Source organism: Phoca vitulina, unplaced genomic scaffold (assembly GCF_004348235.1).
Source record: "Phoca vitulina isolate PV1807 unplaced genomic scaffold, GSC_HSeal_1.0 scaffold46, whole genome shotgun sequence".
In the NCBI taxonomy this organism is placed as follows: domain Eukaryota; kingdom Metazoa; phylum Chordata; class Mammalia; order Carnivora; family Phocidae; genus Phoca; species Phoca vitulina.
In genome coordinates this window covers 7073669-7090442 of record NW_022589749.1, presented here as the reverse complement: position 1 = coordinate 7090442, position 16774 = coordinate 7073669, and the positions used below count along the sequence as shown (strand labels likewise).

The window sequence follows — 16774 nt, the reverse complement described above, 5'->3', positions numbered from 1 at the left end:
CTGGCTTATAACTCTCCTAAATACATTGTGTGCAAGTCAGGAGTGGAGGAAGAAATATAGATTCTTTTTTGGTTTTTTCCTGCTTACAAAAATAACCTACTTGCAAAATTATTTAATGGTAAGATGTCAAAAACTTTGTAAGCCCAACCTTTTGGAGGCCACCACTGGGAATGGATAATTCCTCCAGTTTATTTCTAAAACTTATTCTTTTTTTTTTAAGATTTTATTTATTTATTTATTTGAGAGAGAGAGAAACAGCATGAGAGGGGAGAGGGTCAGAGGGAGAAGCAGGCTCCCTGCTGAGCTGGGAGCCCAATGTAGGACTCGATCCTAGGACGGTGAGATCATGACCTGAGCCGAAGGCAGTCGCTTAACCAACTGAGCCACCCAGGCACCCTCTAAAGCTTATTCTAACATATTACTAGATAGTTTAATATTATTAATATTATTTGTTAATATTGTATTTACAAATACAAAATCCTACTGATGTATTTTTTTTTTTAAGAGAAAGAGCAAGCCTGAGTGTGTGGGGGAGGGGCAGAGGGAGAGGTAGAGAGAGAATCCCAAGCAGGCTCCACACCCAGTGTGAGCCCTATGGGGGCGGGGGGCTCAATGATCATGATCTGAGCCAAAATCAAGAGTTGGTCACTAAACTGATTGAGCCACCCAGGCACCCCTGATGTATTTGGTTTTTAACTTTCTTTTCATAAAACAATGTGGTTTGCATATCTTTCCATGCTCAGTTTTTTTTACTTTTTTAAGACTTATTTTTTTTAGAGATTTATTTATTTATTTGTCAGAGAGAGAGAGCACACAAGCAGGGGGAGTGGCAGGCAGAGGGAGAAGCAGGGAGCCGACATGGGACTCAATCCTAGGACCCTGGGATCATGACCTGAACTGAAGGCAGACACTTAACCAACTGAGCCACCCACGCATCCCAAAAGGTTTGAGAAAGAAAGAGAGAGAAGGGAGAGGAGGGGTAGAGGGAGAGGGAGACAGAGAATCCTCAGTCTCCCTGCTGAGCACAGATCCTGAAGTAGGGCTCCATGTGGGGCTCGATCCCAGGTCCCTGAGATCATGACTTGAGCCAAAATCAAAGAGTTGGCTGCTTAACCGACTGGACATCCAGGCACCCCTTGATTCTTTTTACTTTTTGTATGGTTCCATTGAAGTACAATTTATTTAACTGGTCTCCTTTTGAGGGACCATTTGTCACTATTTTTCCTTCCTGGAAATAGTAATGGATATCCCTGTAATTACATAGCCTGAGTATTTCTATATATAAGTTTGCTTCCTAGAAGTTTCTTGGTCAAGTTGCTTGGTCAAAAGGAGTAATAGTTTTAAGGAGGAGAAAAATCACTCCCCTTCTGTTACTGTGGCTGCAGGGTATATGGGAGGGAGAAGGAGATATATTCTCAGGGATTCAGGTTCTTATAATGCTTTTTTTTTTTTTTTGACAAGTTTATTCATTACAAAACACAAGACCCAACTCTGGCTGATTTAGTGAAAATGGATTTTTGTTGAAAGAATTCTGTTTAGTTCACAGGATTGCTGGAAAGTGTTATAAATTGAATGACATTTTGTGGGTCAGTCAGAATCACCACTGTAACACTTTTTTTTTTAAAGATTTTATTTATTTGTCAGAGAGAGAGAGACAAGGGGGAGTGGCAGGCAGAGGTGGAAGGAGGGAGCCGACACGGGACTTGATCCCAGGACCCTGGGATCATAACCTGAGGCCAAGGCCGACCGACGCTCAACCGACTGAGCCACCCAGGCATCGCTGTAATACTGTTTCTATGGGAAAATCTGTTTCAAAGTTCAGAAGAAACCTATTTACAAATAGCCTAAATTCACTGCAAGCAGAGACTGCCCTTAATTAATTGTTGTGTCTCAAAGACTCTGTGAACACCTGCTGTAGGTTAAGTGGTCTTTAACTGGGCTTCTCTACTAAAGCATGTGTTCTGTTTCACCCCCAGGTCTGCACCTGACTACACAGGTTTAAGGGCACAGTTCTTGGGATATGGTGAGAGAATAAGAAATAAATATCTGGTCTTTGTCCTGGTTCCTGGCCCAAGAGTTTTTAAAGTCCTTGGAAATTCCCTAAGAAAAGTGTCTTTAGTTGTTCGTTATACGCTACTTTCAACCATACCTGAGTTTATGCTCGTGAGGTGACTCTTGGTGAGCCCCTGGGTAGCTTCAGGATGGGGGCTGGTTGCTAGAAGAACTAACGTTGTGAATAGAGAGTTGGAAATGTCGACCCCGCTCCACTCTTCCACCTCTGCCTCTGGGGAAGGGAGAAGGGCTGAAGGTTGAGTTAATCACCAATGGCCAATGATTTAATCCGTCATGCCTGTGTAATGGAACCTCCATGAAAACCCTCAACTATGGAGTTTGGAGAGCTTCTGGGTTCGTAAATGCATCCATGTGCCAGGAGGATGACACACCCAGCTCCACTAGGACAGAAGCTCCTATGCTCGGGACCCACCAGCCCTTGCCCCGCATGCGTCTTCATCTAGCTGTTATCTATATCCTTTTTTTTTTTTTTAAGATTTCATTTATTTATTTGACAGAGACACAGCGAGAGAGGGAACACAAGCAGGGGGCATGGGAGAGGGAGAAGCAGGCTTCCCGCTGAGCAGGGAGCCCGATGCGGGGCTCGATCCCAGGACCCTGGGATCGTGACCTGAGCCGAAGGCAGACGCTCAACCGACCTAGCCACCCAGGCGCCCTGGCAGATATATTCTTTATGGTGCCATAGCATGTATCACATTCATTGCCATCAGGCCTGTCTCTGTGGTAAGTTCTGGGAAGGCAGAAACTCATCCTGTTGTTTGCCACTGAAGCTGTAGATTCTTATTTGGGGCCTGTCACATAGGGAACATTCTATACATTTGCTGAGCAAATCAATGAGGCTGGCACTGAAGTAGCTGTAGATTTCAGGTGTTGTTTATGCTGTATTCAAAAATAACACTTTGTAGCCAAAATGTCTATCAGTAGAGAACTAGCTGAATAAATCATGGTCTGTCCATACAATGGAGTTACTATCAAAAAAGAATGAAGCTCCTCTAGATAGATGTGCTAATAGTGGATAGATCTCCAAGACAGATTATGTAGTATTACCAACAAAAGTTAAAGTGCAGAACAATTTTGAGTGGTATGTTATCTTTAACATACAGTATAAAGTGTTTAAATCTTAAGTGTACAGCTTAGTGGCTATTTACCAATACATCTGTATTTACCACTTTGCAGATTGAGATCTAGAACATTTCAAGGACTTGGAAATCTTTCCCAGATTCCCCTGCAGTCCATACTCTCCCGATGGAACCATTATTCTGACTTCTCTCACTTGAGATTAATTTTGCCTGTTTTTGAACTTTATATCTTTGGAATCACACAGAATATACTGGCTATTTAAATATCTTAGCCTGGGAGCGCCTGGGTGGCTCAGATGGTTGAGCGTCTGCCTTCAGCTCAGGTCGTGGTCCTGGGGTCCTGGGATCGAGTCCCACCTCAGGCTCCTGACTCAGTGGGGAGTTTCTCCCTCTCCCTCTGCCTCTCCCCCTGCTCATGCACTTCTCTCTCTGTCTCAAATGAATAAATAAAATCTTAAAAAAATATATTTTAGCCTGTTACAAATAATGCTTTGTAACCTGCTTTTCCTGCTTAGCACTATAGCATGAACATTTTGCAATTAAAATCTGCAATAAAAATCATGATTTTAAAATGCTGCATTGTAGATAATGTATTCTTGGTTATATTTAAATGTTTATTCTAGGGGCGTCTGGGTGGCTCAGGCAGTTAAACATCTGCGTTGGGCTCAGGTCATGATCCTAGAGTCCTGGGATGGGGCCCCAAGTCAGGCTTTCTGCTCAGTGGGGAGTCTGCCTCTCCCTCTGCCTCTCTGTCTCTCAAATAAATACACAAATAAATAAAAATGGCTTATTCTCTATTTTTTTTTAATTCATGAGGAGTTCAGAGAGTCCATACAGGTAGCAGCGGAGAAAATGGGAGTCAAGCCTGCGACCCAGGTGCTCAATCTTCCACTGCAAAAAGCAAAGTGTTCAAATATGGCTAGAGCCTTGCAGAGGTCTTGCGCGAGGGCATTATCATAGCAACAAGAATGACTAATAAGTATTAATGGCTCATGACAAGAGAACAAATGCTATTAATTATCTTAATATATTAGGCGTATTAGTAATGTTTGTTTGTGTATTATTCATGCAAATGTTATTAGTCTGTGTCAGGGGCAGCCGCTTGGCCCTGAGAAGCAGGCTCACAGCTCAGACCTCTGTTGCACATTCCAGATGTGCAGGGGCTGGGACTTTTCAGGGATTCACTCCCGGGTGGAGCTGTGAGGAGCCAATCAGCACGCAGAAGGCGGGGCCCCGGGAGCGACAGCAGTGCCACCCAATGGGCTGACAGCTAGGGCCGCCCCTGGCCAATGGGCGCGCTCCTCCGTGACGGTCGGAAGTGGTGAGGCGGCTCTGGGGGCCGTTGTTCAGTGCGGGGGCTGACTGGGGAGGCTCTGTGTCCGCGGCTAGCGGGTCAGCTGCAAGTCCTTGCTGTCGTCCCGGGTGAGTGTAGCGGCGGCCCAAGCCTTGGGAGCCTCACTGCCTTGGGAGCCTCACTGCGGCCTCCGGTTCGGGAGGAGGCCGACATCCCTAGGGCCTGGTGTGTGGGCAACGGGGCTGTGGGCCCCGGGGGTCGCGGCCGTAAGGAGAAAGACGGCCACGCCGCGGCGTCTCCTCAGGCCAGTGGAGGAGGCCGCGCTTTCTCCTCAGGGAACCCGAGCCTCGACAGCCCCCGGCGGCACCGCCCCTTCGCGGCCTTGGCCCGGGCGTCGGGAAAGTGGGCGTCGTCCGGAGCGCCGCTGTGGGCACCGCGCCCCGGGCAGAGCCAGCCGCGAGCCCCCGGCTTTCGGGGGGGCGGGGGGGAAGCGGAGGGGGCGCGGCGGTGTCGCGCTGGCTTAGTGCGGGCTCTAGGCCAGGGACCGGGGTTCGAGTCCCCACTCCGACCAACTGTGCGGCGGCTGTCTCCCCACAATGGGATAATGGCTTTCACCTCCTAGGGTTGCGGCCTGGAGGAGAGGGTCCCTGTAAAGCGCTTAGCAGTCAGACGCACGGTAAATGTTAACCGCTGCTATTTGCGAAGCTGCTGCCCTCTCCGCCCCCCACCCCCGAACTCCCTGGGGGGAGGGGGCGGTTGGAAACCGACTCCTGAGCCTGGACCCGAGGGGGCAGCTCCGCCCGAAATCCCTGAGAGGGGCTCCTTCTCAGGTTGAAGACTTGCGCTCTACGGGAGCACTTCCCGTGCATTCGCTCATTTACTCCGTACAGCGGCCCTTTGAAGTGTTGTCAGTTGTCTGTCTGAAGAATTTGAGGCCCAGAAAGGTTAAATCCCGTATCCACTGCGTGGCGGAACCAGAGCTCGACCCTCAGAGGGGCCCGCTCCCAGCCCTGCGTGCCACCACCAGACCCCTTGCAGCCAGAGGGGCACTTCCCTCCTCCGACGCTCTGGTCTGGTTTAGTTTCTAGAGCACACCTAGAAACAGACAGCCCTGAGAAAAGTCTCCAGGCTTCCCCGTTTTGGGAACGTGATTTATTTTTATAGATAGATGCTTCCTATCCTTAGTTTACGTTTCTTACGGGAGCGGTTATCTTGAGTCATGTAACTCCCTCATTTAAAACCCTTCTGTGGTTTACTGTTGAGCTTGGACTATAATCCGATATCCCTTCTGCTCTACATGATAAGGCCTTCTTGAATCATTACCGTTTTTCCTTATGCTCTTCCAGATCTACCTTTACTTTCTCTTTCATTGCCTTTTAGGCCCTCTGCCTGATGGGTTTTTCCCCCACTCCCATCCTCTCTTACTTCCTCTTCGCACTTCAGGTCTTCCTTTAAATGTCATCTTGTCAGAACGTTCTCTCATCACCTTTATCTAAAGTAGATTCCCTTCATCTCCATTTGTCTTTGTACTTTTCCAGCAAAATACAATAAGGTATCCTTTAATTTGCTTATTTTTCTTTGTCACTAAGTTGATCTATTAGACACTTTATTTCTTTAGTTTGTGAAGTAGTCTGAGTGCCAGTGTGGCACACAGGGTCCCAATTAACATGTTGAATGAATATATGCTTTGAAAAGTGAGTTCACTCGGAAATGTCAAAACCATCAAAGAGCCCCTTTGGGGCAGTGTTTAAGACCATTTTTGTGTCATGGAAAAGAATAAAGTAAATAGTGGTAACAAAATTGCCAGCACTTTGCTCTCTGCATTGACATCTTGTTTAAAAAGAAGGAAAAACTGTACAGTGCAGAAACCTGGCAGAGACTCTCAGCTAAGGATCAAAGTTAACATCATCTGTAATAATAAAACTGTTGACATCATGTGCTTTCTGATATAATGCACTGAGACTAGCACAACATCAGTTCTGTGGTATTCTTGCCAAAAAACATATTAATCATGAGAAAACATTGAACAGACTCAAACTAAAGGACATTTTACACCTAACATGATTTTGAAAGATGAAGAAAAACTGAAGACGTATTCTAAATCAAAGAAGGTTAAGGAGAAATAACTATATGTGATATGTGACCCTGGATTAGATCTTGAGCCAGAAAAAGGGAATTAGTGGGATGATTCATGAATGTGATTTATAGATTAGTTTTTAACACATTAGTATTAGTTTCCTGCATTTGATAATTTTACTGTGGTTATGATGTATTGGGTGAGGGGTACACAGGAGTTTTTCGTGGTGCTTTTGCTTGTCAAATTATTTTAAAATGAAAATTAAAAAATAAGGTAAGATCAAAGTGTATTGGGTATTAAATAAAATAATGTACTGGTTTTGGTAACATTTCCTGTGTACTTGTTTTTTGTTTTTGTGTTTTGCATGTCATCCTAAAAGCAGAAATGAAATTGAAAGTGTACACTTTCTCCTTTGTAGTTTTCAGGAAGAACTAAAGATGGCTGAATTTCTAGATGACCAGGACACTCAACTGTGTGACAATTGGTAAGAAATTAAATCTAAGAAATGTTGGAATGAGAACAAACTAGTTTCTGTAAAAGGTTGGTTTATTTATTGGCAGGTTAAAATTGGAACCATATAACGTGGAAATATATGGGACTAAAGCCTTTTTAACAGTTTTATATAACATTGCCTGTTTTAGTAATGTGATAAGATGGTAGGTTCAGGTAGCATAGAGAAATGAGTAGAGTGATGTGATGGAGCTGGGAGTCTGGAGCTCTGGTACCTGCCTTTAGTTAATGACTTGTCAAGTCACCCCACTGACTGTTTTGGAGCCTCACTTTTCTGATATATAAATAAGCAGATATATTTTTTGTATTTCTGAGAAATATACATTTTTATTTTTTTTAATTTATTTTCTGTTTCTTTTTTTTTTTTTTTTAAGTAGGCCCCACGCCCAGCGTGGGGCTTGAACTCACAACCCTGAGATCAAGAGTCTCCTGCTGTATGACTGAGCCTGCCAGGTGCCCCTCATCATACTTTTTTTTTTTTTTTTTTAAGATTTTATTTATTTATTTGACAGAGAGAGACACAGTGAGAGAGGGAATACAAGCGGGGGGAGTGGGGGAGGGAGAAGCAGGCTTCCCATCGAGCAGGGAGCCCGATGCGGGGCTCGATCCCAGGACCCTGGGATCATGACCTGAGCCGAAGGCAGACGCTTAATAACTGAGCCACCCAGGCGCCCCTCCTCGTCATACTTATTTAAAAAAAGATACAAAAAATATTGGGACGCCTGGGTGGCTCAGTTGGTTAAGCGGCTGCCTTCGGCCCAGGTCATGATCCCAGGGTCCTGGGATCGAGTCCCACATCAGGCTCCTTACTCAGCAGGGAACCTGCTTCTCCCTCTCTCTCCGTCTGCTTGTGCTCTCTCTGTCAAATAAATAAAATCTTTAAAAAAAAATAAAATAAAATAAAAAATAAAAATAAAAAAAGATACAAAAAATATAATACAATGTTTGGATTAGATGCATGCTTTGGAAATGTTTACAAAGATTTCCCCGTGTGGCTACAGTGGCTGTCTTGGGGGTGATTGGGAGCAAGTTTAGTGAGGTTGGCTCTACATCTAGCAGTGACAGAGTAGTTCAACCAGATCCACTCAACTGTTTTTATAAAGGATTTTGCTGAAGGAATGTTCCACTGCTTTAAAAGTAAATAAATTAAAAAAAAAAAAAAAGTCTAGTTAAAGTCTTCCGGCAGTCCAGCTTAATCATTATCACTTCATGATTCCAGAACTGTTTGTGACGACTGGTGTCGTCTTGGATGTTAAGCTTTCTATTTTGGTGTGTTTAACCCACATGAGTGACAAGAAAGAGCAACTCTTTCTTGCTGAAATGAAACTTAGGATTCAGCTAATAATTTCCTGAGAGTTTGGTATTTTAGTGATATACAAGTGCTCTTAATGGAGAGCTAAAGAAAAAAGCAAAGCAGAACTGAGTGTGCTATGTTTAACTTACCAAATTGTGGTAGAAGGGAAGAGATGTAGAAGAAGGAAGAGACTTTAACTCAGATTGGTGGAAGATTTGAGCCAGATAACAATTTTTATTTTTTTACTGCCTTTTTCTTTTCACTCAGGCTTTCAGCAGAATTAGGATTTAATCAGAGCAACTGCTGGTTGCAGTATTCTTTCCCTGACAGAATTAAGATTTCATTTCTGAGAGTGTCTTTTTTTTTTTTTTTTTTTTTTAAGTTTTTATTTATTTGAGAGAGAGAGGGAGAGCATGAGACGGGGGAGGGTCAGAGGGAGAAGCAGGCTCCCCACTGAGCAGGGAGCCTGATACGGGACTCGATCCCAGGACTCCAGGATCATGACCTGAGCCGAAGGCAGTCGCTCAACCGACTGAGCCACCCAGGTGCCCGTTTCTGAGGAGTGTCTTGCCTTATAGGGTTTTTTCTACTATGCCACTATCACTTTCTGCCAACTTAAAAATATTTTAGCTTTGTTTGTGTTTTGTATGTGCTATTACTGATACAAAATAATCAGCAATGCAAATAATCACAAGAAAACATTGTGATTGTGTAAAAAAACAGACATTGGCAATGTCAATTAAGATACTCTTATTTTATCAGTTCTCCAATTTGAAGGAATCTCAAGGCCAGGACAATGTATAAATAACTATGCTAAGGGAGTTAAAAAAAAAAAAAAGGGTAAGTTAATGGAAAGCTAATGAAAATAGGGTTATTCAAAGCCAAAGCAATTTATTTAAAGAGAAAAGATTAGCATGGAAAGGTGACTAAGCTAGCACAGACCTCCCATCTCAGTAACCCTGTTTAAATTCCAGGTTTAAAATTTTTGTTTTTAGAGCCATATTTCTATTGTTCTCCAAGAAAAGTTAAGGTAACTTTAAATGTGAGCTGCCGGGGTGCCAGGCTAGCTCAGTTGGTAGAGCATGCAGCTCTTGATCTTGGGGTCATGAGTTCAAGCCCCATGTTGGGCATAGCGTTTACTAAAAATAAAAATAAAATAAAATAATTTAAAAAGTGAAGGGGCACCTGGCTGGCTCAGTTGGTAGAGCATGCGACTCCTAACCTAAGGGTCGTGAGTTGAAGCCCCCTGTTGGGCATGAAGCCTATTTAAAAAAAATAATAAAATAAAACATAAGAAATTTGGGGTATCTGGCTGGCTCCGTCAGAGTGTCCAACTCTTGATCTCAGGGTCATGAGTTCAAGCCCCATTTTGGGCATGGAGCGTACTTAAAAAATCTTTTAAGTTAAGAAAAATGAGTTGCCATTAGATCCACTGGGCCAGTAAAAGGAGTAGTTTGTTGTTACTGAAGATGTTCTTGCATGTCATCTCTCTTCTCTGTGGGGAGAGTGTGGTTCTGGGGAATAGGACCTTCAATGTTAGAAGGTTTTGACTTACAGGGGTGCCTGGCTGGCTCAGTCGGAAGAGCACACGACTCTTGATCTGAGGGTCATGAGTTCAAGCCCCATGTTCATTGTAGAGATTACTAAAAACAATAAAAAAAACCCAAAAAACTTTGACTTTTATTTTTGCATGTATTAATGAATTGATTTCTGGCTTGTTGCGTATAGCATTTAGAAGGCTACTGGGAATTTTTCTGGAAGCCTTGGCTTGCCTTTCAGTCATTTCTATCTAAAATGAGATTTCATCTTTAACTTGCTAGTCCCTCCTTGGGGCTTTTGGCAGTTTTATCTAGATATGGAGTTGTGTTTTCATTTATCTCATTTAAAACATCTTGATTTCATCTGTATGATAGGAAGCAAGTATATTGGTATTTTGTCTGGTTGGAATGTTTGGTGGGACTATCTTGGCAGCTAAATTTAAAAAGAAAACCAGTAGACAACTGTTTCATGTGTGTAATTGTTGCAAATATCTTTTTCTTTCAAGGTTTCTTTCAGAGTTTCCCAAGAGGTGAAAATGTATCATAGTAAATACTCTGTGGTCTTACCTAACAGCTGCTTTTGATTCTTACTGCTTTGTGGTGCTTAATATTTTTTTGGTCTAATTCTAAAATTTTAGTGGCCTTGGGTGTATAGAATGTTCTATGTCAATAGGTTATCCTGACTAGCCCTGTAAAATAAAAACTATAGATATATTTTCTTGATTTTTGCCGTTAAAAGAAAATTATTGTAAAAATTATGAATCTCTGCTCCCTCAGCAGTAATTATTAGGTTTAATTTTTTGTGGCATTTGTGCATATATGATTCACGATCATGATACAGCTCTACTTTCATTTTGTTGGTATACATTTACTGTAGCCACTCCTTTTTTTTTTTTTTTTTAAAGATTTTATTTATTTATTTGAGAGAGAGAGAATGAGAGAGAGCACATGAGAGGGGTTAGGGTCAGAGGGAGAAGCAGACTCCCTGCCGAGCAGGGAGCCCGATGCAGGACTCGATCCAGACACTCCAGGATCATGACCTGAGACGAAGGCAGCCGCTTAACCAACTGAGCCACCCAGGCACCCGCCACTCACTTCTTTAAACATTTTTAATGATTTTCTTTTTTACTGTTTTATGACACTAATGAAAATTTTTATAATTCCAAGAGTGAGATTACCTGGTTAAAGACTGTATTATGGTCCTAGAAACACATTTTCAGCCTATTTTTAAGCAGTGTACAATACCACTGGTAACGTATTAGAATACTAGTTTCACAACATCTTTAATAGAGGAATTTACTAATTTTGACTTTTGTTAATTTAATAGGTTTAGATCATAACTTTGATTTATAGCCCCTGTATATTTTAATATCCTTCATTAAAAAAAATAAAACAATTAATTTAAAACTAATTTTAGCTGGTTTCCTCAGAAAGCTTGGAATTTTGGAGAAGTTAAATCTTTCAAGATACCGATAGTTTCCCTCTTTATCCAGTTGATATTTCTTCCCATCTCATAGTTGATTGTTGTTCTGTGTCACCTTCCAGTTTTGCTGTAAGAGCTTCCTTGATAGTTTCACCATTGGGTGGGAATGAATTTGCATTTCTTTGGTGTCTTGGTCTTTCAGACTGGGAATGTGACTTAGCTGGAGGCACATCAGTCATCCTACTTTGAAATGTTTCTTTTTTTTTTTTAAGATTTTATTTATGTATTTGACAGAGAGAGACACAGCGAGAGAGGGGACACAAGCAGGGGGAGTGGGAGAGGCAGAAGCAGGCTCCCCGCGGAGCAGGGAGCCCGATGCGGGGCTCGATCCCAGGACCCTGGGATCACGACCTGAGCCAAAGGCAGATGCTAAACGACTGAGCCACCCAGGCGCCCCTGAAATGTTTCTTACACTATGTATGAAGATTAAAACTATAAAAGAGAAATAAGCTATCTACAATTTAGTGTGGTTATTGGAGAGTTCCTTTTTTTTTTTTTTTAAGATTTTATTTATTTGAGAGAGCGAGAGAGAGAAGGAGAGAGAGCACAAGCAGGGGGAGTGCCAGAGGGAGAGGGAGAAGCAGGCTCCCTGCTGAGCAGGGAGCCCCATGTGGGGGCTTAATCCCAGGACCATGAGATCATGACCTGAGCCAAAGACAGATGCTTAACTGACTGAGCCACCCAGGCGCCCCAAGGAAGAGAATTCCGTAGTACTTAGCTTTGTAGGCTAAATAGGATGTTTAAAGATTTGTGTAATTATCTGTATTTATTCTGTTCAGTATTTTATTTTTCAGAAATTTTATTCTAGGTGACATACTTATAGACTCCTTTATTTTTAATCTAGATTCAAATAATTAACATGTAGCGTATTATTAGTTTCAGAGGTAGAGGTTAGTGATTCATCAGTCTTATATAATACCCAGTGCTCATTACAACACGTGCCCTCCTTAATGTCCACTCCAGCTCCCCATCCCCCTCCCCTCCAGCAACCCTCAGTTTGTTTCCTATGATTAAGAGTCTCTTATGGTTTGTCTCCCTCTCTGATTTTGTCTTGTTTTATTTTCCCTTTCTTCCCCTATGATGCTCTGTTTTGTTTCTTAAATTCCACATAGGAGTTAGATCATATGATAATTGCCTTTCCTGATTGACTTATTTCGTTTAGCATAATACCCTCTAGTTCTATCCACATCATTGGAAATGGCAAGATTTCCTTTTTCGATGGCTGAATAGGATTCCACTGTATATATATACCACATCTTCTTTATCCATTCATCTTTTTTTTTTTTAAGTAATCTCTACACCCAACATGGGGCTTGAACTCAAAACCCCAGGACCAAGTCACAAGCTCTACTGACTGAGCCAGCCAGGCACCAGTAGACACATTCCTTATGTTTTTTTTTTTTCTTTCTTTCTTTTTCTTTCTTTCTTTCTTTTCTTTCTTCCTTTTCTTCCTTTTCTTCCTTTCCTTTCCTTTCTTTTCTTTCTTTCAATTAAGTAGGCTCCACACCCGATGTGGGGCTTGAACTCAGGATGTTGAAATCAGGCATCGCATGCTTTACCAACTGAGCCAGCCAGGTATCCCTAGACAGTCTTTAAATGCAATCTTTAGCTAGACTAAAATGGGAGTTTTCTAATGGTCATATCCAAATGACTGAAAGTAAAGACTTCAAATGTGCCTCTAGTTTAAGTGTACATGAAACACTCTTGTTAAATTTAAATGATCTTACTCTTTCATTTAAGATTGTCATTTTCTTCCCTTTTCTGTAACTTAGAGATGATCTTGAATGGATCCCTTAAAGAGAATGGCAAAAAGTGAGTGAGGAGACAGGATTGGGGGAAGGGACTCAGGACTTCATTTTTATACAGTTCTGCAGTGAAGTTTATACCAACGTTCCTGACTAGTATCTAACCTGCTTTGAAAGGCATGTGGGACGTAAGGGAGACAGTTTTCTGTTCCCCACTGAGTATCCCAATGCTGGCATCTGCTCTTTTTGGTTTGACTTTTAGTGGAATAAAATCTAATAAGGTTAAACCTACCTGAGACCCGGAGTGAAAATAATTGGTAGGCTGTTTTTTTTTTTTTTTTTAAACAATCCTGGAGTGTATCATTGTGTTTTGGGTCATGGATGGTTTTAGAAAAGCCTGGTTCATTTCTTGGCATCTGACTTCATGTTGCTGGTTGTGATTAGCGCTGACATCCAGAAGTGAGGCTGAGTTTGTAGAGGTAGTACATAGCACTGATAACTCATTGTTGCACAGAAGACTCAAAACCTTTGAGAGTTAATCCTTGAAAAGCAGGGGTAGTAATCATAAGAGTTTGCAGACTAGATTTACTAAAGAGAAGTAATGGAGACTAAAGATCAGAAAAGCCAGATTTTCATGTAATATCACTGTGCATAGATTAGTCAGTAATGCTTGCCTTTCCCTTTGTTTCTAGCAAAAAAGAAATTCCTGTGTTTAATTTTACCATCCATGAGATCCACTGTCAAAGGAACATTGGTATGTGTCCTATCTGCAAGGAACCATTTCCCAAATCTGACATGGAGGGTCACATGGCTACAGAACATTGTCAGGTAAATCACCAAGTACTCAAATGTTCATAACTGTATTATACTTGCTATTTTGCAATAGCAAGTGATTATGTTATCACAAAGCCAATTTATTGATTGTCACTTCTTGCCATAGGTGACCTGCAAATGTAATAAGAAGTTGGAGAAGAGGCAGTTAAAGAAGCATGAGGTTAGTTTCCCTGTACCATGAAGAGCATGAGTTACCATGGAGCTAATATTACTGAGATGACTGAGTTACATGCGGAGCAGAAAACCAGTCTGGTTGAGTCTTGGTTCTCTACCAGCTCCACAAACACTGTCTCTCAGAGTGTAGTGTTATTTAAGGCTTTGACTTTTTGCTGCCAGATTCAGCTGCATGGCTATTGTGCCCCATGCTCAGGTCTCAGAGCCTTTCTCTTTGGAACTGAGTCTATCATTTCTGCTGGGGTTTAGCTGGCAGCCTCAGTGAATGCCACACCAGGCCCGGGCTTGCTCTTTAGTACAGAGCCTGCGTAACATCTTGTAATTTCCTTCTGACTTCTTGATCACTTTGGTAACGTGTTTACACCCAAAGGAATTCCTCAGAGTGCACTTGGTATCATTTGGTCCATAGTTGAAATAAAACTGGCCATAGTTTTATTTGAATAAACATTGTTTTTGTGAACGAGCATATTAATTCACAAGTTAAAAAAAATCCCCTGTTTAGTTGGTCATGTAGTGTGATTACATATGTAAAAATTTACCAAGGTATGCCCTTAATATTTGTACACTTTTATTCTATGTACCTAAAATGACAATTTATAATTTTAAAAGGTAATTCATAGTCATTATAGAAAAATTGGAAAATGTAAGAAGAAAACAATAACCATAACTCCACAGCACAGAATTAAACATCTTATAAATACTCTTATTTATAAAAACTCTTACTAGTTTTTCTAAGCATTCAACCTGTGTTTTATTGGGCCTCACCAGCAAGGGGGGGGTTATGATTGAGGTCATGTTAACAGTAATGAGTATTTCTCCGGTTCTAATATTTACCTGCTGCATAAAACAACCTCCAGTCAGCTGTCCTGTCTTCATCCTCTCCCCTCCAGCTATTTCTAGGGGTAACATGGTAATATATCAATCATTATAAAGGTACAAGTACAAAGTATTTCCTTACATTCCTGCAAGTTAGACCAAGATGGTGGTAGACCAGAGATTAACTAAAGAGGTTTTTTTTCAATTCTCTTAAAAAAAAAAGTTTATAGTTTATTTGGTGCTCTGGTGAGTTATTAGCACTTTTTAGGGTGGTTAACATAGTACTTACTATATTATCTGGTATGTGCCAGAAATATTTTGCTCTTGGCTGTTGAGTACTTTTTTTTTGGCTGTTGTAAGTTTAAATCAGTGGCATTTTTCTAATAAAATCTTTCTGAATCAGTATTATAGCTACATGGTATATAATTTTAAAGTCACAAAAGCGTATATGTAAAAATTGTCTCTTCCATTCCTGTTCCTAGGCTCTCTTTAATCATTTTCTTGTGCTTTCTACAAGAGAGATTCCATGCATACACAAATAATGCTAAAAATGTTTAAAGTAACATTTAGAATAGAACTTGGGTTTAATTTGTATGAAAAGAGATTTTTGTTCTTTGGCACAGTGGTTGTAAAGTGTCTAAACTTTTGAAGTGATGTTACATTGAAGTTCTGAGTTTAAGTTCTGAAGTTTGGAATGTGTATATCAGAGTAACATATGCCTTTATATCTTTTTAATTTTTTGGTGTTTTAGTTACAATTTCAAAATACGCTTTATAAAAGTTTTGTCCTTCATCTGCTGAGTGTTTATACTCTTGGGGTCATCTTTGTTGGTAATTCCTGGTTTACTTGGTCAATTTAAAACCAGTGCTGTATACAAATGTGCAGATTAGAAAAATCAGTGTCTTTCTAAAGGACAGCCTCTTTTCCTCATTACCAGGTACTTAAGATAGATTGGAGTAGTAAGGGGAAATTGGGCTGGTGGAGCTTTGGCAAACATCTGAATTGCTCTACTTTTGCTATTTGCTCCTGGGCTTTTCTGGCTGGTTTTGGGTTACTTTGTAATGGGTGCACAAAATGATGATAGGGTAGCTGAGTGAGTAGATTCCTTCTAAGAGTTTCTTTCCCTTTGTAGAATCTCGTGACAGGGACAAAGAGGGAAGCTGTGACTCCTGAATGCATAGAAAAGCATGGCAGGCAAAGCTAGGTTTGGAAAAGAATATTGAAGTAAATAAGTATGTTTGGCTTTCCTTTCCCTGTATTAAAACATAGCCTCTCTTAGATTGGCCTATTAACTGCCTTATTACTCTGTGTTGCAGGAGACTGAGTGTCCCCTACGGCTTGCCCTTTGCCAGCACTGTGATTTGGAACTTTCTGTTCTCAAACTGAAGGACCATGAGGATTACTGTGGTGCCCGGACGGAGTTATGTGGCAGTTGTGGGCGCAATGTCCTGGTGAAAGATCTGAAGACTCATCCTGAAGTTTGTGGAAGAGATGGGGAGGAAAAGAGAGATGAGGTTGCCATGCCTCCTAATGCATATGATGAGTCCTGGGGTCAAGATGGCATCTGGATTGCATCCCAGCTCCTCAGGCAAATTGAGGCTCTGGACCCACCTGTGAGGCTACCCCGAAGACCCCTGAGAGCCTTTGAATCAGATCTTTTCCATAATAGAACTACCAACCAAAGGAACATGACAGCCCAGTTTCCAATTCAGAATAATCTATGTGAGTTGTGTTTGGATTAGAAAACTGGAATGGTATAAAAATCTCAGGGCAAATGGGAACAGGAATTTGGGGGCAAATAGATCTTAATAATAGAAACCTGATTGTAGTTAGGTAACATTAGGAAGACTACCTAAT

At 41.4% G+C, this 16774-nt stretch overlaps 1 protein-coding gene across 2 annotated transcripts in view; it reads left to right on the top strand.

Moving 5' to 3' along the window:
* Positions 1-16774, top strand: part of TRAFD1 (TRAF-type zinc finger domain containing 1) — a 47926-nt gene that overhangs the window by 14109 nt on the left and 17043 nt on the right. The window contains exons 1-5 of one of the 2 annotated variants that reach the window (XM_032431244.1): positions 4476-4574; positions 6942-7007; positions 13786-13921; positions 14034-14087; positions 16234-16639. In XM_032431244.1, coding sequence (XP_032287135.1) covers positions 6961-7007; positions 13786-13921; positions 14034-14087; positions 16234-16639 — 643 coding nt within the window. In that variant the 5' untranslated portion in view covers positions 4476-4574; positions 6942-6960. Of the gene's footprint in view, positions 1-4475; positions 4575-6941; positions 7008-13785; positions 13922-14033; positions 14088-16233; positions 16640-16774 lie in introns of those variants that run through there. The other variant, XM_032431245.1, reaches the window with a different exon arrangement.